The 26,997-nt window shown below is 39.1% G+C and overlaps 1 protein-coding gene and 1 pseudogene across 1 annotated transcript; both read right to left on the reverse strand.

The window, feature by feature from the left end:
• Positions 1-5,557: 5,557 nt before the first annotated feature.
• Positions 5,558-26,997, reverse strand: part of LOC116630693 — a 116,818-nt pseudogene continuing 95,378 nt past the window's right edge.
• On the reverse strand, positions 11,885-14,938 carry LOC116630690 (olfactory receptor 2A14-like). Its single transcript, XM_032401406.1, is given in 2 exon segments — positions 11,885-14,461; positions 14,463-14,938. Coding segments are annotated over 2 exon segments (924 nt in total). The 5' UTR covers positions 14,741-14,938; the 3' UTR covers positions 11,885-13,815.

The following is a 26,997-nucleotide window of genomic DNA, read 5'->3' on the forward strand; positions in this document are numbered from 1 at the left end:
ATCATACAAAGTAATATCCAGATTACAAAAATTTAGAAAGGGTGTTTCTGAAACTAATAATCCAGCTACGGAATTTTTTTTTTTAAGATTTTATTTATTTATTTGACAGAGAGAGAGACAGTGAGAGAGGGAACACAAGCACGGGGAGTGGGAGAGGGAGAAGCAGGCTTCCCGCCGAGCAGGGAGCCCGATGCGGGGCTCGATCCCAGGACCGTGGGATCATGACCTGAGCCGAAGGCAGACGCTTAATGACTGAGCCACCCAGGTACCCCTACGGAATATTTTCTAGATATATTATTTTTATCTTAAAAAATAATTTGTTATTTGGGTTTATCTCCTCTCTCCTTAGGATTCTTAGTAATTTAAGTGAAAAAAGCTGCTTCTCACAGGACACTAGATACATTTTGTTTGCAGGATTATTGCTAAGTAATAATCAAATTGCCACCTTGCAGCTGACAAACATTAACTATAATGTCCACCAAAACGGTTGATTAGAATAGCATATCTGTGGTGCCATGTTGGCCTTGAGATTCAATTTCTCTCTGTGCTCCTTCTTCCAAACTCCTATACTTTTCTATCTCCAAGTCACTTTTTACATTTAAAAATGTATTCTGTGGGCCTTCCCTCCTTCAGCACGGATTCATGCATGCTTTCATTCAGAAATATTTATGAAGACCTTACTATAGGTCAAGCATTTGTGAAAATTATTCAATCACTGAGGATAAAGATTGACTGAACACTAAAGCAGACAGAAATGTTTTTAAAAATTTTTTAAAGGTTTTTAGATTTTTTTTTATTTAGTATTTTTACATGAGTGTTTTTGGAATATTGACGTTTCTCCCAGTGTCAATGGGATTTTAAAAGTTCTGTACCATGACTAAATATTCCATATATGAAATAACATGGTAATCTGGTCCACTTCATTCTCACAGCCCCGGTAGATAAGTATAAACATACTCAAAAACATTTATTGACAGGACATTATGTGTTTAAGTTTAGGTTCAGTTTTAGGTGTATGGAGAGAGGGAGATGACTGAGGGGGCAGGCAGGGAAAAAGAAGCTACAGCTCCCCTCCTTTCAATTCCTTATGATTACTTCACAATGCCTGTGTGGGAGTGGCTTGAGGCCAGTCCATATAGGGGATCAAAGGGGGCAGATAACATAGGAAAGTAGAAATTTAGTGCTGGACAGATATAGAGAGGTTAGAACCCAAACTGCTTCTGAAAAGTTAATAGGATTTAGATGGTTAATGTCAAACACAAAGCTAGATTTGAGGCACAATTTTAAAAGGCTCTTTATTCATAGACTCTGGCAAGGCAACCCATCTGCTCTTGCTTTATGTCAGCAGGGGTTCAAATGAGTTAGCAAGGAGAGTAAGTTTTAGACAGTAAAAAGTGAAAACACGGACAGTCTCTGGTTAGCAAGCATTCTATTCTGGTGGTTTTGGGTTTTGGGGGGAAGTCAAGGAGTCTCATTGGGCTTCAGGGGCATTAGGCAGTCCTTGATTGGCTGTAAGGGGCTAAACACACAGTTTAAGGCCAAAGGCAGAGGATTATTCAAGGTTGGAGGGTCAGTATTTTCTATGGCCAGCAATTTCCTGGAACAAGTGGGTCAATGAGAAGCTTTTTTGGCGGTCAAGTGGTCATAATGGTCCTATTGTGGTTGCTGGCTGCCACAGCCAGCAGTCCATTGCTGGTAGAGAGGTAAGGGCCACTCCAGCATGGAAACTACATGAATTAAGTCCTCAGGTGAGGATGAACAGGCAATGGTCTCGCCATTTATACAGTGAGAAGACCACCCTGGTGAAACATCAGGAGAAATGAAACTTGTGCTTCCAGAAGATGAACTGTGAATGTCTAGAATTGGAATATGGGTTTGATAGAAGAGAACTTGGGGTATCATTTACAGGGTTTTGAAAACAGGTGTGAAGAAAGAACAAGAATTTAAAGAAGGTTCGGAGAGCACCTCGTTAATATGAAGGGACCAAGTGGCTTATAAGTGAGTCATGACTAAGCACGGGGATGTTACTTTGAAAATGATTCTGGCCTTGATGATCCACCTGTTCTTTGTGAGAAGGAAAAGCACACTTAATATTTAAAAACTGGAGGAAAACACTCACCTACACAATTTCTGAATACCAGAGACCAACAGAAAATTCTGCCCAATCTAATTAGTCGAAAATACAAAGCCAACTCTGAAGAGTTTGTACAGGTTAAGAAAAATACTTAAGCATTACATGCTCACCCTAGGAGCCCATTTTCTAGAAATTTGGGGGGGGACTCTTTGGATCAAAAAGTTAAAAAGCAGCTAAATAGGAGAAAGACTTTAGAAAAGAAATTGCTTCTTTTATGCCTACAGATGTGGGGTTTATTCACTATGTGGGTCACTGAGTTTTATTTTCTTATGTCCACAAATAAGCAGAGATTTTAACCAAATATTTCAAATTCGTGTTCTATTCACCATGTAAAAGGCACAAATGATCAACATTAACATCAATGCATTCTGTTCCCCTCAAGGAGAAATTCAAACCACAACTCTCTTAGTAAAGTTAAAAACCAAAACTGTCATCTTGTGTGAAATAACTATTGTCTTCTCTGGTGGGCATCCTCCAAGCACTGATACCTTTGAGCCCCCCAATTATAAAGAAGCCATAATTAGGGCAGGCTTTAGAATCACAAAAACTATATCCTATAATAAAGGGAGACGTTGGAGGGGAGTTTCAAGCACTTACCTTCAGCCTCTCCCTCACCCCAGCACAGACTCAGAGCTGGAGTGAAAGTTCAGCCAACTTGGGAAAGCTGAGGATTTCAGTCGTTACACTACTCAAAAGATCATGATTGAGGCCATGGGTGACTTTTCAAAGTTTCTTACCAAAGTTCCGTGGACTGTGATGGTGGCTCCTTTTCTCACGAGCTCCCTCACTTCCCAGCCTTGTCTTTTCCTCTTCACACAGCACCCTCATGCAGCCTCCCTGCTCTGAAACCAGTCCTGGGGTAGGCATTTCCTCACTGCCCAGAGCAAAGGAGCTCAGCACTCACAGAGATCTAACTGGCTATTTGATTAAAACAGGGACATTTTTACCCTTAGAGGGTCCATTGGAATCACTTGGGAACTTCAGCCTCCTGATTCTGATGCTGTGGGTCTGGGGTGGAGTCCTGGCTTTGTGGTTTGTAAAAGCGCCCCATGTGAGGCTTATGACAACCAGCTGCGGCTGGGAACACTGATAAAAACAACTCCCAAGATGTTAATGATGTTATGAGGGTTGGGGTTGAGAAAGAGGAGCGGTGTATTTGTAAAATTAAGTTTGTTTCCCAAATAACCTCTAGCCAGGAGAAACTTTGGGAGGATAGTTTTTGATCTCTCACCTAGAGGAATTAGAACATGGATGGGGAGAAGGAACGCACATTACAAACTGCATTCATTTTCCTCTTCCCTTGTTTGTGGAACAAGGCCTGTGTGGAGGTGGGGGGAGGGAGTCTGGATGTTGGGGAGCACCAGTGGGAATTTGGGGCCAAGCATGGATCTCTGGGTCTCCTCACCCCTTCCCCTGGAGAAATGGGCTGTGGCTCAAATAGAACACCTCCACCTTTTCCTGAGAGTCTCGAAGAACCTTCAGCCAATCCTTTTCTCCAGTTTAAATAGATACAATCCAACCTCACAAAAGCACCCGTTGGTGCAGATTCAGAAGTGGCTTTTCAGGGTGAAAACCTGATTCTCACAGGGAACTTTCCCTGCATGCCTCCCCCAACATCCCTTTAACCATGTCTACTCAGCACCCTCCCCTCCAATGGGATTGTCTCCCAACTTCGTGGGTTGGGATTATGAGTCTCTCTGAGTACATCCCCTGTCTCAGGGGGAGGAGAGCTTTGGGGTTTGGAGAAGGAAAGAAAAGGTGTGGCTGGTCTGAAGGTCATGATCAAAAAGGAATTTTCCATTTATGTAGTTTATCTCATGTGTTATTCCTTGATTGGCACCATCTGCTCCACCAGGAAATTTAGCAGTGCAGACTGTCAGACCTCAGTCTAGATTTACAGAATCAGAAACTCCAGGGGTGGAGCCCAGCAATTTGAGTTTTAACAAACCTTCCAGGGGATTCTGGAGCACGCTAAGATTTGAGAATGACCACAGGCTGTCTCAGGTTTTCTCTGGGCTTTTCCTTTCCGACCTTTGGTTACTTTAAAAAAAAAGAAAAACAAAAAGGAACTGGAGGAAAGGGGGGAGGGGAAAGAAGGGAAGAGCAGGGGAGAGAGAGAAGGAGAGAGGGAAAGTGATTTTGAGCTCATCTCAGGATTCTATTTCAAACAAGCTGCTCTGAGAGAGGTTGCTGCGTAAACCAAATTCAGTGCTGCCTCCTGCTGGTAAAAACATTTTGTAGGAAGAAAGGAGCCCGGATACAATATGGAAATGTCTGGTTGAAGATTATACGCAACTAATGAATCATTGAACACTACATCAAAAACTAATGATGTACTATATGTTGGCTAATTGAACATAATAAAAAAATAAAAAAATATTTATTGGAAGGTTAAAAAAAATAAAGAGTATTAGGCTAGTCACAAAATGGATTAAAGATGCAGGCAAGTCCCAAAACTGACAGTCAGCTGAGTGGGTAACCCTGCATGCCCAGAAAGGCTCTTGAAATATCATGAACATCTGTTAGAAAACTGCTCAGATTTATCAGGTGCTCTAATTACTTTTCAGGAGGGGCTGTGAATGGCATCTTGCAAAAATGTTCTGTCTCATAGCAGGTTCGGGAGAACTGTTTTCTTAGTTTCTAATCTCTTCTTACTAATTTTCTTTTTCTCTTTTTCATTTTTAGTAAATAATTTAAACTTTCCAAATCTCAATTGCTTCATCTGTTAAGTAGGGAAAATGATTTCGAACCCAAATGAAAGAATAAATCTAGGGAAAAAAAATTATCTTTTTAGAGTCTTCCAAGATCTGACTGACTAATCAACATTATGCATTAAAAGGGAAAGGTAATATGAGATATTTTCTATTCTCAGATTCCAATACGAGCTGTAACACCAAGCCCATGGTAGATGTATTTATTCTGTCATTTATCAATCATACACTTAGATAGTTCCTGCTATGTATTATGCATGCCCTATGCATTCACAAAAACTCAGTCCACGTGATTACTCTGTGAGGTAGGTACAATTATCTCCACTTTACAGATGGTAGAACGGAGACAGGTTAAAGAACTAGCCCAGGGTCAACAGCTGGTAAGTGGCAGAGTCTGGATTTGAACTCAGGAAGGCTGCCTCTAGAGAATGTGTTCTATAAGCTGCTCACTAGTTGATATGCTGTCATTCTGCTTGATTCTCCAGACAGGGTGAAAGGACCTTAGATCACCTTAAAGAAGTTGAACTTCAAAGAGCCCCAGTGGGAGGGAATGAAACACCTAGTTCAGGTAACTGAAGCTAGGTCATTTCCTTGTATTGCAGTGTGTGCTGACTGCCCACTCTGATGCTTGTCCATCTATATTACAGCCCTCAGCCCCTGGCTGAACCTTCTCCACCCAATCTGAGCGTAGGCACTGTGCTTCACCCTTGTTATTCCTCTTATGACAAAGGAGGGTTCCTATGTTGCTCCTCCCCTTAGCAGGTTCTCTACGTTATTCCTAAGGGAAAAAAATGTAACCTCACAGGATGGAAGATATTACTGCCTTGATGTTTTGAGAGCCCCCGACATTTTTTTGAGGCTTTAAAAAAATCACTGTCTCAGGTAGTAGGAGAATGAAAGAATCCATGTTGGGGACTTTGAGGGCTAAGAAAGAATAATGAGCAGGTGTGCTAGTGATAAGTCGTTAAGTACAAGACTGCCGCTGACAAAACTGTTTCTTCAAGTCTGAGCAGGTGGAGAAGGCCTTTCTTTGGCCCTCCTTTGACTGGATCTTTAGGATGGCCCAGAGGATGCACATGTAGGAGACTAGCATTAAGCAGAATAGCCAACTAAGACAAGCATACAGGCAGCAAGGATAACCACTTGGTTGATCCATGTATCAGCACAGGCCAGCTTGAGGACAGAATTTCACAGAAGAGGTGGTTCACTTCCCTGGGTCCACAGAAGGGCAACCTTAGAAGGAGAATTGCATGTGCCAGAGACAGAATAAATCCACATGACCAGGAAGTGACAGCCAGAACCAAGCACACTCTCCAGCTCATGATGACAGTATACTGGAGAGGATGACAGATTGCAACAAACTTTTCATAGGACATCGCCACCAAAATCAGGCACTCTGTAGCAGCAAAACCCAAATACAAAAATGTCTGCATTATGCATGGGACAAAGGAGATGGTTCTCTTCTGAGTCACTAAGTTTGCCAACATCTTGGGGACATTATTGGATGCATAGGACATGTCAATGACAGCCAGGTGTGAGAGGAAGAAGTACATGGGGGTGTGCAGTCTCAGGTCCAGATAGATGAGTCCAAAGATCATGCCATTTACCAACAGACTGCAGATGTAGAACAAGGAGAAGATCCAGAAGAGGAATACTTCCATCTCTGCACTGAGCTGGAGTCCCACCAAGATGAATTCTGTGACCCATGACTGGTTGCTTCCCATTTCTTAATGACAGTTTATCAAGGACTGAAGTGTGAGAAAAGGTAGAGCTGGAGAATTGACAAAAATTAGAGTTACTTATCTCAAAATGAGCTCAGAGAAAGGTTGTATCTTTGGCCCCACTTGCCAGATCCCGCTATTCCCAAAATTGATTACCTTCTTGATTTGAATTTTTGATAAGGAATAAGTTTAAACTCACAGAAAAGTGTCAAGAATTATACCAAAAAAACCCATGTTCCTTTACACAGATTCAACAAATTTTAATATTTCTTTCGTATTTACCTTATTCTCTTTTTCTCTACATTTATGCTACCCTTTCTGAGTGTAGGATGAATTCAGTAATTTTTTAAATACTGAGAATTATTGTATATCCTTTTAGAGCATACTAGGGATAGAGAATTGTAAATTCTCAATCTAGTATATATTGGGCCAGAAAATGCATCTGGGTCATTCAAAAATATTAGTGTGGTTATAAACTGTGTGCATCACTACCCTCATTGTATAATCCTGGTGGGGTGTTGCCATGGGGTCATAGTCCTCCTCATTTGAACCATTTTCTTGTAGGTACCGCTAGGTACTACAAAGAGAAAGAAGGCAGCCTACTTGATCTTCTCTAGGCCCCATTGGGAGGCTAATGATGAAACAGCCTGTAAAAAGGGTCTTTTCTATTCTTGTGAATCAGAGTAGATGCATCTGAAGAAGCTCTTCAGGTACCTATTAAATGTATGGGCGTGGTCAATATTAACAGTTAAGAGGTAGATCATCACTATGAAGATCTGGATAACCCTCAAGATAAAATCAAAGATAGAAAGGGGGTTATACCAAATGTCGTGTATTTGAACTGAGATTCTCTTTCCCAAATAGGAAGTTTTGTGGGTATGTAATATGTTCTGAACATCTTTATATCCCAAAATAACAGGTAAAGTTCTCGATGAAACAGGCACTCAGGAAATGTTTGTTAGATGGATCGTTGTCATTTTAGTTCAAAAATTGATGTGCTACGTATCTTATATGTCCCAGTTTCATTTGACAAAGACATGGTTTCTCCTTCCCTAGAGAAGTTCACAGAATATGATCACTGGAAAATTAAAGAGAGACAAAATCACAGATTCGTTCACCTCCATGAATATGATTGCATTTGGGAAGCTTCTACATAAATGTGCCTTAAGTTTGTGACATGGATTTTTGCTACAATTAAAGACTATGCCTATGTTATGTAAAGTGGAAGACAGCAACATCAGTATTGCAGAATTCTAGAGGCACAGTGGGATACAATAAGCAATGTCTGAACCACATTTACTCTGTGAGCAGAAAGGATAAAAATACTGTGGAAGGCACAGAATCCATCACTGTTCAGTGGGAACATTTGTTTAATAACTTTTTAGCCTAGTTATTTTTGTGTCTGAGTTAGTATATTTTTTCATTCTCATTTTCATTACCGTTATTACCATCTTGCTGTTAAAAAAATGAACAACACAAAATAAAATTGAAAGTAGGTTAAAACTCTTAAGCAAATACATTACTGGCATAGAGAAGAAAATGTCATGGTAGTGATACCTAAAATTTCACAGCCCCAATGAGGTAAATGAAACAATAGCAGCTCAAATAAGGAAAGCTTTGCTCAGTTGGTAGGAGCAGCTCTCTCTGGGCTGTCCTGGACCCCAGAATGTTTCTTGATCAAGGGAGATATATCTATTTCTCCAACCCTCGTCAGGAGCATTAGCACTCCTTCTATCCTATTTTGTGATAAGAAAGACATGTACATAAACTCAGTGATTTTTTAAGCCTAATAATCATCATAACAGGGTAATAACCTCGGATAGTGCCAAAAAGAATGACTATATGGCAAACTTACATCTTACAGTGTTTCAGCAAAGACTTACTGTAACTGTTACTAGAACATTCTTTTCCATTGAGACAGGTTGCTCTAAACATTAAGATCTTCATTTAGGCTAGGTGATATTGTACTTTTGTTAATTTGGCCATTTGGGAACCTTGTTCAGAGAAAATGGCTGCATAAGGCTTCTCATTGTCTGAGCCCCCTCACACTACCCTGAGACAGCTGTACTAGCTCTGCCCACCACCACTCAGTTACATTAGGAGGAAATGGTGAGAGAGATGCTGGGGGAGTTCAAGGATGCCTGCCCACCACACAGTGGGCAGATGGTCCCTAAGATACAGGAGGGAGACATCCAGGTGTCTATTGTATCTACCTACAGGGCACAGTGTGAGTCAGGAGGGAAGTTCACCCAGGAATATCATTTTTGTCCACATAGCCTGCCCTTTATCAACTACCTATACTGAAAATCATCTCCCAGCATAAATTAATAATCTCTTCTGCATAAGGACAAGTTAGCACTGGGTTTTCTCACAAGGAGCAACTTTAACCTACAATAAACTCCACAGAGTTGAGAAATGTACCTCTAAAATGGATGTAGGGTCCTGTTCCCTTGGTAGCTTTCAGAGGATTAAATCCCAGATACAGGAGTCACTCACTAGACTTCTGAAGGTTCTTCAAAGAACCCCAGGAGCATAGCTTTTATTTTAGAGTCAGATGAATTAAGAACATTCTTGAGTTTCTATTGAGAATTCAAATTCCCAGAATGATCATACAATATTATACCTATTTATCTTCTTCCTAAGATTAGGGAGGGAAATCCCTGAATTTTCTCTCTGGGGGAGAGGTTGGTTGTGTCTGATGGTCCTTGGAGGAAAATTCTGGTGAGGAAACAGGGTGGATATTGGCATCACACTGTTTGTACACAAACTTCCAGCTATCTCAAGAGTTATAAGATAAGACAAATGTCACAAGTTACTGTACCAAAACTCTCAAATTGATTACAGTTTTATGAAGTCATGCTTCTTTACAATCCCCATCAAAGCATCTGAGGGACTGGGATTTTTAGATGCTTGAGAAGTGGATTCCCATGGAACGTGTTATGGCAAACCTGAGAGAGAATAGATCCCCAAGCCAAGATGTATCTCTATCTGCAGCAAGGATTGGTAAATACAAATGAGGAAGGTTTCTACTATTCATAAGCAACAATTATTGAGCCCTTCTCTTGTTTCTGAAAATGTGCCAAATGCTCTATACTGACTACATGGTTTAATCTGATCAGCATTACCATTTTATGAATGTGGATACTAAGTTTGAATATACTAAGTTATTGGTTCTTTAAGTGTGGTCCAGGGGCTTGGGGGAATGTCTGAGAATCTCTCGAAGGGGCCATATGATCAAAACTATTTTCATAATTATATTTAGACTTTTTGCCTTTTTCACCCTCCCTTTCTCATGAGTGCCCCATGGAGTTTTCCAGAGGTAACATGACATGTGATATTGCATCAGACAGAGTACAGCAGAAATATAAAATTCAGCTTTCCTTGCTTAAGCCAACATGTAAGATTGTTCAAAATGTGAAACAGGGGTGCCTGGGGGCCTCAGTTGGTTAAGTGTCTGAATCTTGAATACAGCTCAGGTCATAATCTTAGGGTAATGGATCCAGCCCTACGCCAGGCTTTGCACTCAGAGCTGAGTTGGTTTAGGATTCTCTAACTCACTCTCCATCTGCCCTTTTCCTGCTCCAGTTCCATTCCACACCCCCTCCTAAAATAAATAAATATTTTTTTAAAATGTAAAACATAGCTACTCTCTTTACTCTTTTTTTTGCTTTATAAAAGATAGTTATTTTTCATAAAAATACATTATATTAATATATAATAGAAATAATTCTCAATGAATTAAGATATTTAATAAATTCTCACTTTTGACTTCTAATATGGTACATATTAACAAATACTACCATATAAATAATATATCTTTAGGTCCTCAGTAATTTTTACGAGTTCAAAGAAGTCCCAAGACCAGAAATGTAGAGTACCATTGCACTAAATGGTAGATTACTAATCTTGCCAGGGCCAGAGTTGAAAACAAATAGATTTTATCTGATACCAAAAGTTTTATAGTTTTCTCTTGTTGCTGCCAGAAGTGAACACAAACTTAGCAGCTTAAAACAACACACAACTGGTATCTATATACCATGGAATATTACTCAGCCATAAAAAAGAATGAAATCTTTCCATTCACAGCAACATGGATAGACCTAGAGGGTATCATGCTAAGTGAAATAAGTCAGATAAATGGTTTCACTCATATGGGGAGTTTAAGTAACAAAACAAGCAAACAAAGGAAAAAAGAGACAAATAAAAAAATAAACTCTTAACTGTTGAGAACAAACTGGTGGTTACCAGAGGGGAGGTGGGTGGGGGGAGGTAGGAAACCCATGAAGGGGATTAAGGGTACACTTATGATGAGCACTGAATAATGTACAGAATTATTGAATCACTATATTGTATATGTGACACTAACATAACACTGTATGTTAATTATATTGGAATTTTTAACAAATTAAAAATATATATATATATATATAAAGGGTAAAAAAAAAAAAGACCAGACACATTAAAAAAAAAAAGAAAAGCCCACATGTGTTCTCTCCCAGTTTCCATGGATCAGAGTCATAGAATGGGGCAGCTGGATTCTCTGAACCTGTCTCATAGGCTGACATCAAGGACATGGCTGGGTCTGAAGTCCTTATCTACAGACCTTGCACATGACGCCCTCCATCCTCACACTTCAGATATCCTGACCTCCTCCTCTGCTCCTAGATGAGAACACTCCCTGCTTTCCAAAAGCTCACCTAACTGGGGTATGCCCACCAATGTAACTCCATAGTTTAATATCAGTTGATTTATAAAATATCTTCACAGCAGAGCCCAGATTAGCACTTGATTAAAAAAGAGTGGAGCAGGTACCTCAGGGGGTCATCTTGAGAATCCTGCCACCTGCAGTCTTTTCTCTTAACTAGGGAGCAGCCCTTGGATTCCATGTTTTTCCTCAGACACATGCTATCCTGTCACTGCTCTTCATCATCCGCCATATGTGCCTCCAGGAATCCTACCCCTAATTATCAAAGTAATTCTGAATCCCAACTCAGAGGGACACAATTTCTAGTTCTGTGGCTCACTTTAGCTGTTAGGATCAGAATATTTTAAAGTTCCTTTAAATTCCTAACTTATACAAATTTAACTGAGTTAACCCTTTCTTATGGCACGGTCCACACACCTGGACCTCAGCCTACGTGCTCTTCCAGCAAAATGACCATATTTTTCTGAGCATCTACATTTAAAGAGCACTTAGGTAGCAGGTACAGCAAGGTTTTACTTAATAGGATAGATACAGCAAGAGCATGAATATGCCCCGTATTGGGAGGAGCCAGTGGAGACTAGGGATAGATTCAAAGAAACAGTGATATCCTAGAAAGCCATGGCATACATTTTCACATTTTTGTATTAATTTGATTACTTGCTCCCCTTGGAGCTATGTTGTTTGTACCTTGTAATAACCTTGAGCAGAGCTATTTAGCATAGAAATGAGCTGATGGTTAGTCAACTCTAGGGCTTCCCCAGACCAGCCATTTTCCTTTGGTATTACAACTTGAGGAGGCTTTAACGTGATCTCCCAATACACTTGGTCATCAGTATCAGCATTGACATATCATTTATTTCCATAAGGTGGTTGAATTTTATCAGTAATGCCAATGGTACCCCACAGCAGAGTATGGTCATGGTACAATTCGGTTTCATTACGAAACAAATCAGTAAGAATTACAGAAGTATTTGCTGTGATGTTCCAAAAGATTTGGCCCTTGTCCATACACCAGATTATTATGATGACAGGTGTCCTTACAATTAGCCATGGTTCACTGATTTCTGAGTTCCAATCATTTGAAGACAAAACCAGTTACCCTACCTCAGTTTAAAGGCTTGTGCTGAAGCTAGTTTTTATTGTGTGTCATTATATATCAATGAGGACATGGTGTTATTCAGAGCAGTTCCTTTTCCTCCCAGCTGATGACCTTCATACATGTTAAAAACTCATGGGCTTTGTTGCTCCTAAAAGAGGCTCTCAATAGGGCCTGGTGTCTACAACGCCACCCTGGTGTCTATAGGCCTGGTGTATGGCTGTGGGTGCCTCATGAACCTTGCCTTCCCAGCAGTTGTATTGAAAATCCCCATTACTGTTTTTACCTTTAGTAACTATAATTTGGTGACAAAAGGATTGGGTTTTGTTTGTTTGTTTGTTTGTTTTACTTTATTCTCATAATTGAAGGCAGTGTATTTTAGAAATTTGCTTTGAGATCTGAAAAGATTATCTAGTTATCAGTCAGGGTTTAAAAACTCCATTTCCAAGCAAAAGGTATTTATTTATTTTCATTTTGTTTTGTTTTTAGAGATCAGAGATTCAACATTTCATGACTTTGAAGTTTGCAATTGTAAACTGTTCATTTGAACATTGGCTTATTATAATTCTTTTTTAATACCAAGGGATTGGCAGACCTAAGAGGAAATCCATCCCAGTTGTATGAAGGTCAGAATTGGGCATGTTGATTTTCGAGAAAGAAAGGGCAAACAGTAGTACGTACTATTACACAGCACTCTATAGCTCAGGACAGAAGAGAAGGCAGATGGATTTAAAGGAGATTATTGCAAGTAAGGTAACTCGCATTCTGAAGATCACAGAAATTCTCAGCTTTAGAATTCTCCTGGACCATCAGTCTCCATGATGCCCTTTCTGTACATAGCAAAGATTTGCCCATTATACGAACTCCAGCTTATTCTAATACAACCCTTTATTGGGTATTTTCTGTGGAAATGCCCATGAAGGCAATGATGTAAACCTTCCCTTAATCCTGTCTTCTGTCTCCTGAGCACCCTGGTGTCTTTCCTACATGGCCCTGCAAGGCGTGCATGCCTCCTTCTCCAGGACCTGTGAGGACAACAAACTTTGTGTTTCCCTGACATTCCCCTGTGTCTCCTCATGTGGACATACCTGACTCACCATCGCATTTAAAAAATATAAAACACTTCATCTGTGATTTGCATTTCTTGTTTCTTCATAGTGACTTTGATGGTCAGAAGGATTAATTTTGAAAAGGCCTAATATTTATCAATTCTTCAAATTCTGTGTCTTGTGCTTCTTGAATCATCTCTAAGAATCTTTGCATACATACGGTCATGAAGGTATTCATCTATTTTATTTTCTAAAGTCTGTATGGCTTCAGGTTGTATGTGTAGGTCTAAAATATTCTATCTTAATGTGGCATTTATTATAGCATAAGGTGAAAAAATGCCACCTACCATATTTCATGGGGAGCAGAGTGTCCCTCACCATGTTGATTTTCGTTATCCTTCACATGTGCCTCTGCTTGTATAGTGCTCTCCTCAGGGCACCCTTGACCTCTGCGTTCCTCAGGCCATAGATCAGTGGGTTCAGCATAGGGTTGAAAAGGCTATAAAACAGGGAAAGGATCTTCTGCTGCTCCTCAGGGTGGTGGGATTTGGGGGCCATGTACACGACAATGGCACTGCCAAAGAAGAGCCCCACCACACAGAGGTGGGAGGAACAGGTGGAGAAGGCCTTTCTGCGGCCCTCCCCGGACCGGATCCTCAGGATGGCAAATAGGATGCGTGAGTAGGACACCAGGACCAAGCAGAGGGGCCCCAGTAAGATAAACACACAGGCCACAAAGATGACCACTTGGTTGAGCCTCGTGTCAGCACAGGCCAACTTGAGGACAGACAGGATTTCACAGAAGAAGTGGTTGATTTTATGAGGCCCACAGAAGGGCAGTCTCAGGATGAGAATTAAATGGACCAGAGCCAAGAGGAAGCTAAACACCCAGGAAGTCACAACCAGGACCATGCACATTCTCCAGTTCATGATGACAGTGTAATGTAGGGGATGGCAGATTGCCACAAACCGGTCATAGGACATCATGACCAAAATCAGGCACTCTATGTGAGCAAAAGCCAGATACAAAAAAGTCTGCATGAACAAAGGAGATGGTTCTTTTCAGATTCACAAGATTTGCCAGGATCTTGGGGACACTGTTGGAAGCATAGGACATGTCAACAATGGCCAGGTGAGAGAGGAAGAAGTACACGGGGGTGTGCCATCTAGAGTCTAAGCAGATAAGCCCTAGGATGACTCCATTCCCGAGAAGGGTGAGGGTATAGAAGAGGCAGAAAAGTCCAAAGAGAAAGAGCTCCAGTGCCGGATCGACCTGGAATCCCAGCAGGGTGACTTCTGTGATCCATGTCTGGTTGCCTCCCATGTTCCTATGGCAGAGACTGACAAGTCCACATTCACAACAAGAAGGTCAGAGCTCTAGGGTAATCAAGACTCAAAATAGCACTAAATGTTACAGAATGAACATTTAGAAATATATTACTCTGGATCGATTTTCTGTCATTTATTTTTAGATATCTCTAAAAAACTCAGTGTGCTAATATAAATCAGAAAAAAATTCCCCTTCTATCAATGGAATGATAGGCTATATATGTATATAATTTACTACAAATAAAATATATTACAAGATAATATTATACATTATTATATACAGTACCTAATAGCATACACACACATACACGCACACATACGTTGTTTTGGAGAATTAAAGCGCTCTAGCTTCCTTTCAAGGGTGTGAGTCTTGATTATTAAGGTAGTTAGAAGAGAGATGCCCCGACAGAATGTATGGAACAGGAGGTAGTTTTGTTTCCTAAGCTTGCTTGTCTTCTTGGTCCAAGATAGGAGGTGATTAGGGCCCTCTGTTCTTTATAGGTTGTTTACTTAACAATTTCCCTTCTCAGATGCTTTTCTACTTATTTGTTTCAGATTTGAAGCGCCTTCTAAATGAAGTCTCATTTTATAGTGTCTTTATAACTTTGTAAGCCCCTCATTTTCAGCTACTAATCCTCTGTACAAGCTTCTTCTAGTACCTCTTTTCCATTTTCAGTGTTTGCGGTTTTATTCTGAGAGTTTTATTGCAGCACTAGATACTGAAATTTAGGCATAAGTAAAAGAACTCTTTGGCCCCATGCAATGAACACGTGTATATATCCTAAATTCAGGTAAACAGAAGGACATTTCTGCAACTTTCTCAACTATGAATCTCAAAAGGGAAAATGAATTAACATTAACAGCTATATTGTAATTGTATTTTCTTTGGGTGTTTTCTCTTTTTCCTTTTATAACATAATACACAGAAAAATCTCAGAGTTTATCTTATTTTCTGGTGTGACAGAATTGTCATCTTGGTATCTTCCCAGCTTTGGTAACTCCTATGGCCATCAACTCCCCTCAGACCTTCTTCACCCGCTACCATGCTGACTGCCCCCTGCTGTTCTGATGGGTTCTGAGCAGGTCACAGGGAGTGGGAACAGGTGGGGCATTGGTTGGATATTTCTTTCTAGGAAGCTCTTCCTGGGAGGTGGCTGGGTCTATCCAGGGGGAAAACGGTCATGGAACAGCCAGATGGTGACATTATGCCTCGAAACCATGTAAACTGGTGCTTGCTGTCCCTTTACACTCTCTTCACATTGTTCCCAGAAACAACCTGAGAACTATCTTTACTTTCAAATTAGGCTGTAGTTTCAAATCCAACAGAATATTTTACAAATAATTTCATTTTTTTTCTTTGTAAAAACTTGAATCCTCAAAGTCATATTTTAAAATCAGGATTATATTACAGAGACTATTTTTAACTAACATTTCCCTTAATATAATGAACATTTTTCTTGTATTAAAAGTAATATTTTGGGCGCCTGGGTGGCTCAGTTGGTTAAGCGACTGCCTTCGGCTCAGGTCATGATCCTGGAGTCCCGGGATCAAGTCCCGCATCGGGCTCCCTGCTCAGCAGGGAGTCTGCTTCTCCCTCTGACCCTCCCCCCTCTCATGTGCTCTCTCTCTCTCTCTCTCAAATAAATAAATAAAATCTTAAAAAAAAAAAAAAAGTAATATTTTACAGGTATTATTTAAAACTAATGCAATATTCTATTATATTACAATTTATTTAATTTCTTATTGTTGAAAAATTTGGGGTTCTTATTTCTCTTATTAGCATCAAGATAAATATTCTTTCAAACTGAAGTTTTGTCTATGTTCATGATTATTTAGGATATATTCTAAAAGTCAAATTGCAGGTGCTAAAATATATAGACATTTCAAAGCTTGTGATACCTATGGCCAGCTTCCCTGCACGAAAAATGTACCAATGTCCCCCTCTTATCAACTTTGAAAATGGAGTATGTGAGTAGTTTTTTACAATCTAAATTTCTATTTCAATAATTCTTTAACACATATTCCTTGAGTGCATCATCTGTTCCAGCCTCTCTTTTAAACTCTGGAAGAACAGCATAGGGAAAGTAGATGCATTCTGAAGGGGATACAGATATTGAAGAAGCTGGGTGGTGTACTTGTCATCTACTCTTCATGTTTCCATTTAGGGGAGAAATCTCTCTCCCCCTGGATGGAAACACGGGAGGATACCTGCCGCTCTCCTGCTCTCTTATTTATAGGATTTGTAGAACAGGAAACGGGAAATGAGGACGCCCCTTCTCTGCTCTCTTTTTTGGTCATATGCATTTCTATTCTTTCAGGCTAAAGCCTACAGGAGCATGTACTGTCCCATTTAGGGAGTGGAGGTGGGCTAATGGTTGTGATTTTAATTTGGAGAGACATTTTGTTAAAGCTGTAGATCATATTTTCCAATAAACCTCACTAAGAAAGCATATATTTTTAATTTCTACCTGATTCCTGGGTCTATTTCTCTATTTCTTCAGACCAGGAGCAAGGAGACGTCATGGTTGATTACCATCCCTAAAACAACAGGAGCAAAGTCGTAAAATATTTGTTCATAGTGGAAAGTACAATGATGAAAATGAACAGGGTAATATGATTGAAAGTCACTTGGTGTGAAGGGAGGTCCTTTAGATGGGATTGTCAGGAAAAATCTTTCTAACAAGGAGACACATGGGTAGAGTCCAAATGATGAAGGGGAGTCCACCCTAACTATTGCCAAAGTAGACTGCTCCTTGCTCAGGGAACAGTAAAGACAAAATCCCTGGGCAGGAAGGACTTAGTGAGGTCTGGGAACAGAAAAAGTCCAATGTACCAGAACTATAGTGACTAAGAGGTTGTAAATATTCATTATAACCCTGCTTATATTTTAAAAATTTTGGAACTGATATAAAGGTTATAAGTTGGAGATGGATTAAGATATTTGGCTACTTTTATAACACAGGATGCAATGCAACCATTAAAAAGGTTAATATAAATCTTTATATAGTGAAATGAAAAATTTTTCCACATGAAGTAAAAAAATGTGCATATAATATGATCCAACTTATATTTTAATATAAAAATATTTATACACATGTCTTTTGTGCCTACATACATATATGTATAAAAATTCTTTGTTTTAACCATGAAACTGTTTATATTGATTATCTGTTGATATTGATTAACTATTATATTGATTATATGATTTGTTTTTTATATAAATTGTTTGCTTATTTACTCATTTCCTTAATAAACTTTATGCATTACCAGGGGTAAAAAAAACAAAATATTTTCATTTTGGAAAAATCTACAATGTAATATACAACTAAAGGTGCACATTATTCCTACTCATCTTCAGAGTAATCCTCACCAAATTTTAACAGGAATCTCAAATCAAAGCAGATTTTCTTACAGCTTCATATGGGAGAAATCAATCACTACGTTATGAAAAATAGTTAACCTTTGACAGGAAAGGGGAAATTGAAAATCTCAATCTCATTTTTCTTTATACAGATTTTTTTCCCCTGAATTGTCCTAATAGAGAAAAAGATCAAGATCTTCTACTGACTAAAAGTAGAAATAGATCATAAATTAGGTTGAAAATTATTGCAACACTCACCAAAATGTGAACAAGACACAGGCAGAGCTGTGATGTTGCGGAGGTCAAAGAAAGTGGCCTTTGTCATTCAGAGAAGCACATTGAGATGCCCTTTTAATTTCTTCATCTGCAATGTAGCTTTTAGGGGTTTGTAGTTAAAAACCAAAACACTGAAAACAATAAAAACAATAAAACTGTAAGCAGAATCAGAAGTGACAGAGAATTTACCTGTCAGCTAGGAATCTTCCCATCAGTATCTTAGAAAAAGTCACATAGGACCGGCCTGTTTACTAGTGGGAACTTTTTATCCCAAGCCAGTTCATGAAGGCCTCCTCTTTCCCTGGACACTGCTCAAATGTTGCATACTAATGTTTGCCTCTGTGAATTCCCTTTGTTTATAATCATGTAGTTGACCAACATGCTTACTAGCAGACACATTTGTGCAGAGTGCAATGAAGTTGCAAATTTGAGAGGCATTTGCTCTCATGTGAACTTATGTGTCTATTTCTCTGTGAATTTGGTGTTTCTCTTAAAAGGAAGTGGTTGTCTTAAGCCAACTTCCTACGTTCTGTGTGGACATTCACTGGAGGTCCCAAGAAATAGCAGCAAATTATGATCAGTAAAATATCTTACAAAGTCACTCAAATATTACTGATTTTATATGGGCTGATCTACTTTTGACTTACTGACTTATTTTTAAATTCATGCAAGCAGAGCACAGTTAAAGGATGTACACTGAACTACCAATTAGCAGATATGAAATAGGAAACTGTCCAACTGTCTGGACAATACAAATTCTGTCTGAACAGAATATGGCATGTTGTGGACAGACTGAATATTGTGCTAATGGGTCCCAGGAAATCAAGCCGAATAGGAGGGCTCAGAGAGCTCTTAATGCCCTAGTCCTCTGGGAATATGGACATTTTGTAAATTTTTAAGGCTCTTCTGAAATAAACACATTCTTTCACCATGGAAAGCAAGGCACAAGTAATGACAGAAAAGGAGATCATGCTTTCAGAGAAAGTCTTGTATGCATGTCTTTAGAGCTAATAAAGACACAGGAAGCCGAAAGACTAAATTTTGTTCCAAAGATCGCCTTTGGATGAGTCCTAGGAGACCTCCTGGAGGTGAATGTGATATGAGCTTGAGGAGGACGGGCAGGCAGGCTGAGCACAGAGCCCGTGGCCAGGGAAGCCTGTCTGGGCCTGAGATGGGATGCTGAGAGTGGATCCAAGGGCAGGCCCCAGGGGGCTGATCTGTGATGTGTCCCTGTGTTACTCCTGCACCCAGGCCAGTGACCTAGGACAGCAGACACTTGGATCCTTCAGCTATCAGGCCGGGCATTAGCTTCCCTTTCCCAAATGATTAGAATTGTTTAACTCATCAAAGTTCATACTTAAAACAAGCTGGAACGATAGAGTTTTATGTGTAATTCTTTTTCCTAAGATATTTTGAGAGAAACCAGTAACTAACTTCCAAAATGGCAGGAATGAAGGAGGCAAATGGAATTCTTAGTGAAACAACTCGTTTCGTCAAATGTGAGCTAACAGACTATAGGTCCTACTGGATGCCAATCTCACCTTTGTACAGTTCTGTAGGAAGGTCACAAGGAGACCACTCTACAGCACACACTGATTGTTGATCAGCTCATTTGTTGAGAACAAAGAAAGTAGAAAAATACAAGATAAGGTGAAAGCATTATTTCCTTTTAAATATTGGCATGATTTTGCACTTTGAATTTCACAGTTCAAGAAGCCAGATTTGTTTTTTTTCCTCTGAGAAAAAGCCTGGGGCAGATAACAAAAAAGAGAGAGAGAGATCTCAAATTACTTAAGTGTCCGCTCCAGCTACATATTCAAGAAAAGTCTTCAGTGCGCAGAATAAGGGACATTTCATGGATACATTTCTCCGTTCTTCCATAGCATGAAAATTCACAGGGACTGAAAACAGCAAGATCCCTGAACCAGGATGAAAACAGCATGGTTAACAGTGTTAACAGTGCTGGTCAGAGCATCGTTCCAATCTCCATTCTGCAAGGTGAATGGTAGGACCTGGAGCCACTTACTCTAGTCACCGCCTCATTGTTTTCATCCATAAAATAGTGACAACAGGTGTCTAAAAGGACTGATGTGAAGGATAATGACCACTAAACCGGCATATATTAGGAGTTATATAAATGTTAATTGTTATTAACAGTATTAATAAGACCACAAATTTCAAGAAAGAGTCCAAATCATCAGGATTAGAGATCTAACAAAATCATGGTATTGTAAACCTTTTCACATTTATTTTGTCTTTTCTTTTGGTTATTTTTTGACTTTAAATAGAAAACACACCAAATAAATAAATAAATAAATAATAAATAATTTAATAATAAACAAATAAACACACCATTTTACTTTCATTTCTGTTAATGTTTTTATATGCTGATTTTTAAAAACTAATTTTCAAAAGGATTTTAAAGAAATGGAAAAGTCCTTTAAAGGAAACTCACTCCTGGGTTGAAGAGGAAAACACAGGTTTTAAAACTCAAAAATCTCTTGACAGGAAAGAAGGCTGTACTTTGGATATTTAGCACTGACCTACACTGAGAGGTTCTATTGATCACTCTGAGTGAGAGCCCTGGGCCGTCAAAGATGGTGTTCTGGGGCAGCACACATTTGTCCAATTTCCACACTTACTCAGAAATTACTTATCATCTCCAATACTTACTTCAAGACTCAGCTTGATCTTAACGAGTAGCAGAGTGCAACGAACAAACATGGATTCTGAGCCCCCCTGCCTGGGTTCAAACCCTGACTTTGCCGCATGGTAGTTTTGTGACCTCTCTGAGCTTCTCCGGTCCTCAGCTCTACCAGCTACAAAATGGGGTGAACAATAAACCTCATGAGTTAATTCACATAAGACACTTAATAAGTTCCTAACAATATATTAGGGATTTGAAAACCATCACGCAGAGTAACTTCTGGATTAGATAATCATAAGGAAACATGTTAAGAATCGCAATACTTCTCTGCTAAAACAAGGAACAAAAAGAGAAATCTGCACACCAACAGACCTGGGCTTCCCCTGTAAGAGATGCCATCTCTCTCCCAGGCAAGCGACAAGGGGGTCCTGTTGGGGCAGACAATATTTCTGAGCGTCTGCTGGGGCAGGCAGTTAACAAGGCAGGGAAGGAAGATAGGTCTTAGGGCAAGTAACCACTTACCTCCGACTTCAGAATTTTTTATTTGTAAGAAGACGCATCTGGGCCACGTGACCCCCTAAATTTCTTTGTAAGCCTTTTGTCAGTCAGATCATATCCTACTGGATGGTTAGCTGATGCCTCTTCTCTGACATGGTCATGACAAAGCCAAGAGCTGCCACATGAGGACGATGAGGAGAATATGGACCGAGGGTCTTAGAGGGTCAGAGGCATCGTGGCTACACCATGGGAATTAGTAGCGGTACCTAGAGGTCCCCATCAGGGCCCTAGTTATGAAGATAGGCTTAGGGCCACACGTGAAAGGCATTTAGTCACTAATACCCAGAGCCAGTGATTTCATTCCCAGCCCCCTTTTCCCATTTCTCACCTGCAAACCCCTTCCTACGGCTAATGAACCACGTTTACTTACAGTGGTATAATCTGTGTTCTTTTCTTCAAATGTGGCCTTGGGTTTAGAAGAAATCTCACAGGGAAGGACCAGGAATGAGTCCCTTGTCTAACGAGACCTCATCAGGAGGTGAAGCCCGCATTCACAGTTCTCATGGCAGAACCTGATGATGGCTTCGCTTCTGCAAGCTAGGGCTTTGTTCTGTCATCATTTGAACCCAGCTCCATCCCCACAGACACAAATAATGATTCAGGGGACAGAACCCTGTGGCATTACATCCACTCACATTCTCCTCAGAGAGATTTAAAGAGTTTGCTACTTTCCTATCAGCAGGTGAACCAATAAATGCATTTCCCACGTGTATTCATTTTGATCTTTCAGTGTCCCCCGGAAGTTTTAATGTGCATTTGTTTGGGATTTATGTTTGCTTGGGATTGGGTGAGACCAGGATGTCTCTAAACTATGCAAGACCCTGCCACAGAAAATAAAAAATTCAAGGTCCTGTCATAAATTAATTTCTCTCCATATATATTTTACCAGGCTTAAAACTGCTCCACTCTGTAATTCTTCCTGTTTATAGAAGAGAGACTGTGATTTCTTGATGTCTTATGGTAGGGGCGCCATGGACCCTCTTAATACACAATCCAGAGAAACAGCTTTCTCCCAGTGGAGAAATATCGTTGCCAGGAAATCACTGCACATTTCTCACTTACTAGTATTCTTGACTTGGCAGTTTAGATATAATTCTCCCTTAATTTTCTTTAGTTTGGTCTCCATTTCAAACTTCTCAAGATTTCTGGATCACATTTTTATTTCTTCATTCTGGGTTAAGGCCTACAGTTAAAATGAATCTCAATAAAATATTTGAAAAGAAAAAAAAGGGTGGAGGGTGCCTGGGTGGCTCAGTCAGTTAAGCGTCTGCCTTTGGTTCAGGTCATGATCCTGGGGTCCTGGGATTGAGCCCCGCATCAGGCTCCCTGCTCAGCGGGGAGTCTGCTTCTCTCTGTTCCTCTGCTCCTCCCTCCCCCCCCCCCCCCCCACTGGTGCTCTCTCTCTCTCAAATAAATAAATAAAATCTTAAAAAAAAAGAATCTCTCTCCCCGCCACCTCATGTGCTAAATGATGTTTGATGATTGTAAAGTCCTTCCACTTCTAACTTCCAGAGTGTCCATGTAGAGTCTTATTTCTTAAACTTTGGTAGAAAAGTCACTTCAAAATAAAAGTAGTATACTTAATCTATTGGAAAGCAGAAAAAATATATTTAAGGGGGAGGATATTGATGTTATTTCTTTTCTTAAAATAATCTGTGTTGGAAAGAGCCTCACTCCACATACCTTCTCATTCTTCAAGACACTCCACTTTAATCAAGTACTACTCCTCCATAGCTCCCACTCTTGAAATGCTTTTCCTTGTTCCAAGTCAATTTTGTCCTTGTAGTACCCATTTGACTTCAAATATAATAACAATCCTTCAAAGCACTCAGGGTGCTCTCTTCAGCTATCCAAACCCAAATTGGTCTCCCTTCTCCGGAAGACTAAAAGCACTTATGATAACATCTTTCAAAGTTGTACTTAAATAATTTTATAATTTTCTTATTTTTTTATTGTTTGTATTTCCTGTATTTTACAAGGAAAACAAGATTATTACAGAAAAATAAATTTCACTCACCAATACCCAGATAGAACCAAGGATAATATGTTGGTGTATGCTCATTCAAATATACATATTTAGCAGTGCCTGGGTGGCTCAGTCGGTTAAATGTCCATCTTACTCTTGACTTCAGCTCAGGTAATGATCTCAGGGTTGTGAGATTGAGCCCTACGTCGAGCTCCATGCGGGGTGTGAAGTTTGCTTAAGGTTCTCTCTCCCTCTCTCTCTGCCCCTCCCTCTTAAAAAAAATATGTATATTTACCACTTTTATTTCTTTTGGTTGAATGATGATATTTAACACAGCATATTGTGGATACAAAGAGATGTCATGGTTTGTCTCTAATTTTTTGTCTCTAATCTTTGAAGTGGAGAAAGCAAAAGCATTTCTTATGAAGAGTCTTAGACTTATTATCAATATTCATAGTGATTAATACTTTAGTAAGAATAAGTGTTACAAAGCATACGTGGCTCTCTCCTTAGTGATGGACCTTTATTAAAGAGTGTCAGTTTAGAGAGAGGTGTTTACAGATCACAAATACAATACCTACAGCTGCACCTAAATATCATTTTAATATTTTGCCATCTCTGAGACAGAAAATCCTCCTTCAGAGAGCTTGAGTCTTGTCTTTCTTTCTGTCCACATAGCACATAGAATTTCAACATGGTATTTGAAGAAGATAAAATAGTATAAGTGATGAGAAATGAGAAGTGGTTATGATTGTTTTCAGCACTTTTGTCATGATAAACCTTTCTAAGTGTATGAGCAACTGAAGGAGGTGCTCCATAAAAACAAGGAGAGTAAACCAAGAAAGAGAAAGACGAGATTAATGAACTAAGAAATATAACACAGGGTAAAGGCAGATGAAATTGCCAGGAAGCAACCAGTCCAGATAGAAGGAGAATGGAAATCTCCTGAAGGATGGATATATTATTTGAGGTGGCTGATGGGGATTAAGAGATTGTGAAAACCTTAGGAAGAGGGAGTAAGAGTCCAAGTGGAGGGAAAAACAAGGTAATTTGTTAACATCACCTTTATCACTTATACCTAGAAGCATTTAGTTGCCATATACTTCCTGCTTAGAAATTGGGTGAGGGAAAATATTGGCCTAATAAAGAGTTTTCTATACAAACTTTTGCCACGGCTGATGTGTTGCGGATGAATGGGCTTCAAGTGTGGTGGTGTTTCTCTTTCTTCCACCCGTAGACTTTTCCAGAAATTGCGTCTCCATGGTTGGGCTGATCAATGGGACAACAACATTGCATTGTACCCTGCTCAGGATCAGAGTGGGTGCTTACCACCACTATCTTCCCTAATCAGATGTTTATTATAGACCAATAATGGTCAGACACTAAGGGATACAACTGATAGAGACAAATCTGCATTTCCTTTGCTCAGATCCTAGTGGTAAACAGGAGGGCTGCACTCACGTTACCTTCTTTCTTAAAAGTCTTCATGCTTCTTTACCAGCCTCTCTCCACCCACTTTTAGAGGAAAAAAAAAATGGAATTATTTTTGTTGTAAAAAGGAAATGAGCTCCATATGTGAAAAATAAAGCAATCCTGAAAAGTACAAAGAAAAAATCTAAAATTATTCCATATCAAAGCACTCTGAAGTAACTACTAGAGCTCAGTATCCCAGAGATTTCTTCAAGTAAATCGGATTCAGGGCTAATAAAATGTAATCACATGATATTTTAGGAAAGTATTTTGACTTTTTATTTTGTGTAAAAAAATATTTTCCCCAAATGAAAATAAGCAGTTCAGAAAAATACATTACCCACACATTTGGTTAGTGGACTCCCACATATCTCTGTGTGCTTAGAGAAATATAAGGAGGGAAGGATAAACAGATAACATTTTAATGAAAATTGATTCATACTTCTCATGCTATTTTTAAGTATATATATATTTTTAATCTAGCAGAAGGAAAAGTACCTACTATGTAACCAAATTATTCTAATTCAGAATTTTTTAATCTTATAAGATTCTTAATACAATCTCTTTGATATAACAATAATTTTTCATTATATTTAGATGTTGTAGCCTCTAATTTAGGTTTTAAACATTATGCCTTATTGTGAGAAAATATCAGTTGGATTCCTAAAGCTAAAGGATGAGAAAATTAGCACACTTAATTTCCTACTTAAGATTCAAGAAGTCTTGCTTCACAACTTGAACCACTTAGCAGATACTGTTAGTTGTCTGCCCTATGGCCATTACCCCTTCCTTGCTGAGCTAGTACTGATATTCTTGAGGTATTAAGTAGTAAACTTATCAGAGAAAGTGGCTCTCACTCTGAGCCATAGGGGATTAAACCATAATGGATCTAAGTCAAACTCTCAATTTCATCCTCTTTGTCAGAGACTGTTTAGAGATGACCATTTTGCCCAGTTTTTGCCAGTGGAATACCAGGAAAAATCTGCTGAGGGGGAGTAATTCCAGAAAAGATCTTCCTTTTTGATAAAGAGGGAAAGACAGACAAAAAAAGTTTCTCTTTGCTTCTTAATCAGTTTTAAATATTGATATGTCAGAAAATTCTACCACCAAAACATCTGAAAATGACTCATCTACCGTATGTCCAGGAAAGAAAAAATCTTCATTCTGCCTTTATTCCTAAAGTCTGTTTATTCTGTAAAGTGATTTGGATACAAAGATAAGCTGGAGTGATATGGTAGAAAGTCACCTAGTCCAGACAGGTGAGACTCTGAAATATGCTGGTCTCTGCAAAGCCTCTCCTTTCCCCACCGAACTGCCATGCCACATCCCTAATATAGCAAGTGTCATTTTATAAAGTCATGAATCTGCTTCTATGCTTTGTATTCTGTTCAGTTTATTTATTGGTCAATGCCTGGATGAATGACACACTGTTTTACTTACTGGCACTTTATATTACACTTTATTATCTGGAGAATTAAATACTCCCCCAACTTGTCCTTTATCTTTTTTAATAGTGTTTGGCCCTTTGCATTTTAGAATCAGCTTGTGAAGTTCTGCACATACCCACACAACTGGAATATTGTGGGATATTGATTAGGATTACATGAAATATATTAATCAGTTTGAGGAGACCGAATCTTTGTAATATTATGTTTCCTAGTCCAAGAAGTCAGCATATCACATGTTGTATTATCTGTGTATTTAGTTGTCATAGGGACTCAATAAATTTTTCTAATTATATCTTTATAGTTTTTGTATATGGTTTGTTAAATTTATTCCTAAGCATTTGAAAAGTAAGTCCTGTAGTCTATACCAGCATTTTGTAAAATTTCATTTTAATTATTTGTTATATAAAAATGTATAATTGATGTTCATATTGATTTTGTATCAAGCTACTTTGCTAAACTTTCTTATAATTTGGATTTCCTACATATGTAATCATGTTATTTTGTATATAATCACAATTCGTTTATT

Source organism: Phoca vitulina, unplaced genomic scaffold (assembly GCF_004348235.1).
Source record: "Phoca vitulina isolate PV1807 unplaced genomic scaffold, GSC_HSeal_1.0 scaffold4, whole genome shotgun sequence".
In the NCBI taxonomy this organism is placed as follows: domain Eukaryota; kingdom Metazoa; phylum Chordata; class Mammalia; order Carnivora; family Phocidae; genus Phoca; species Phoca vitulina.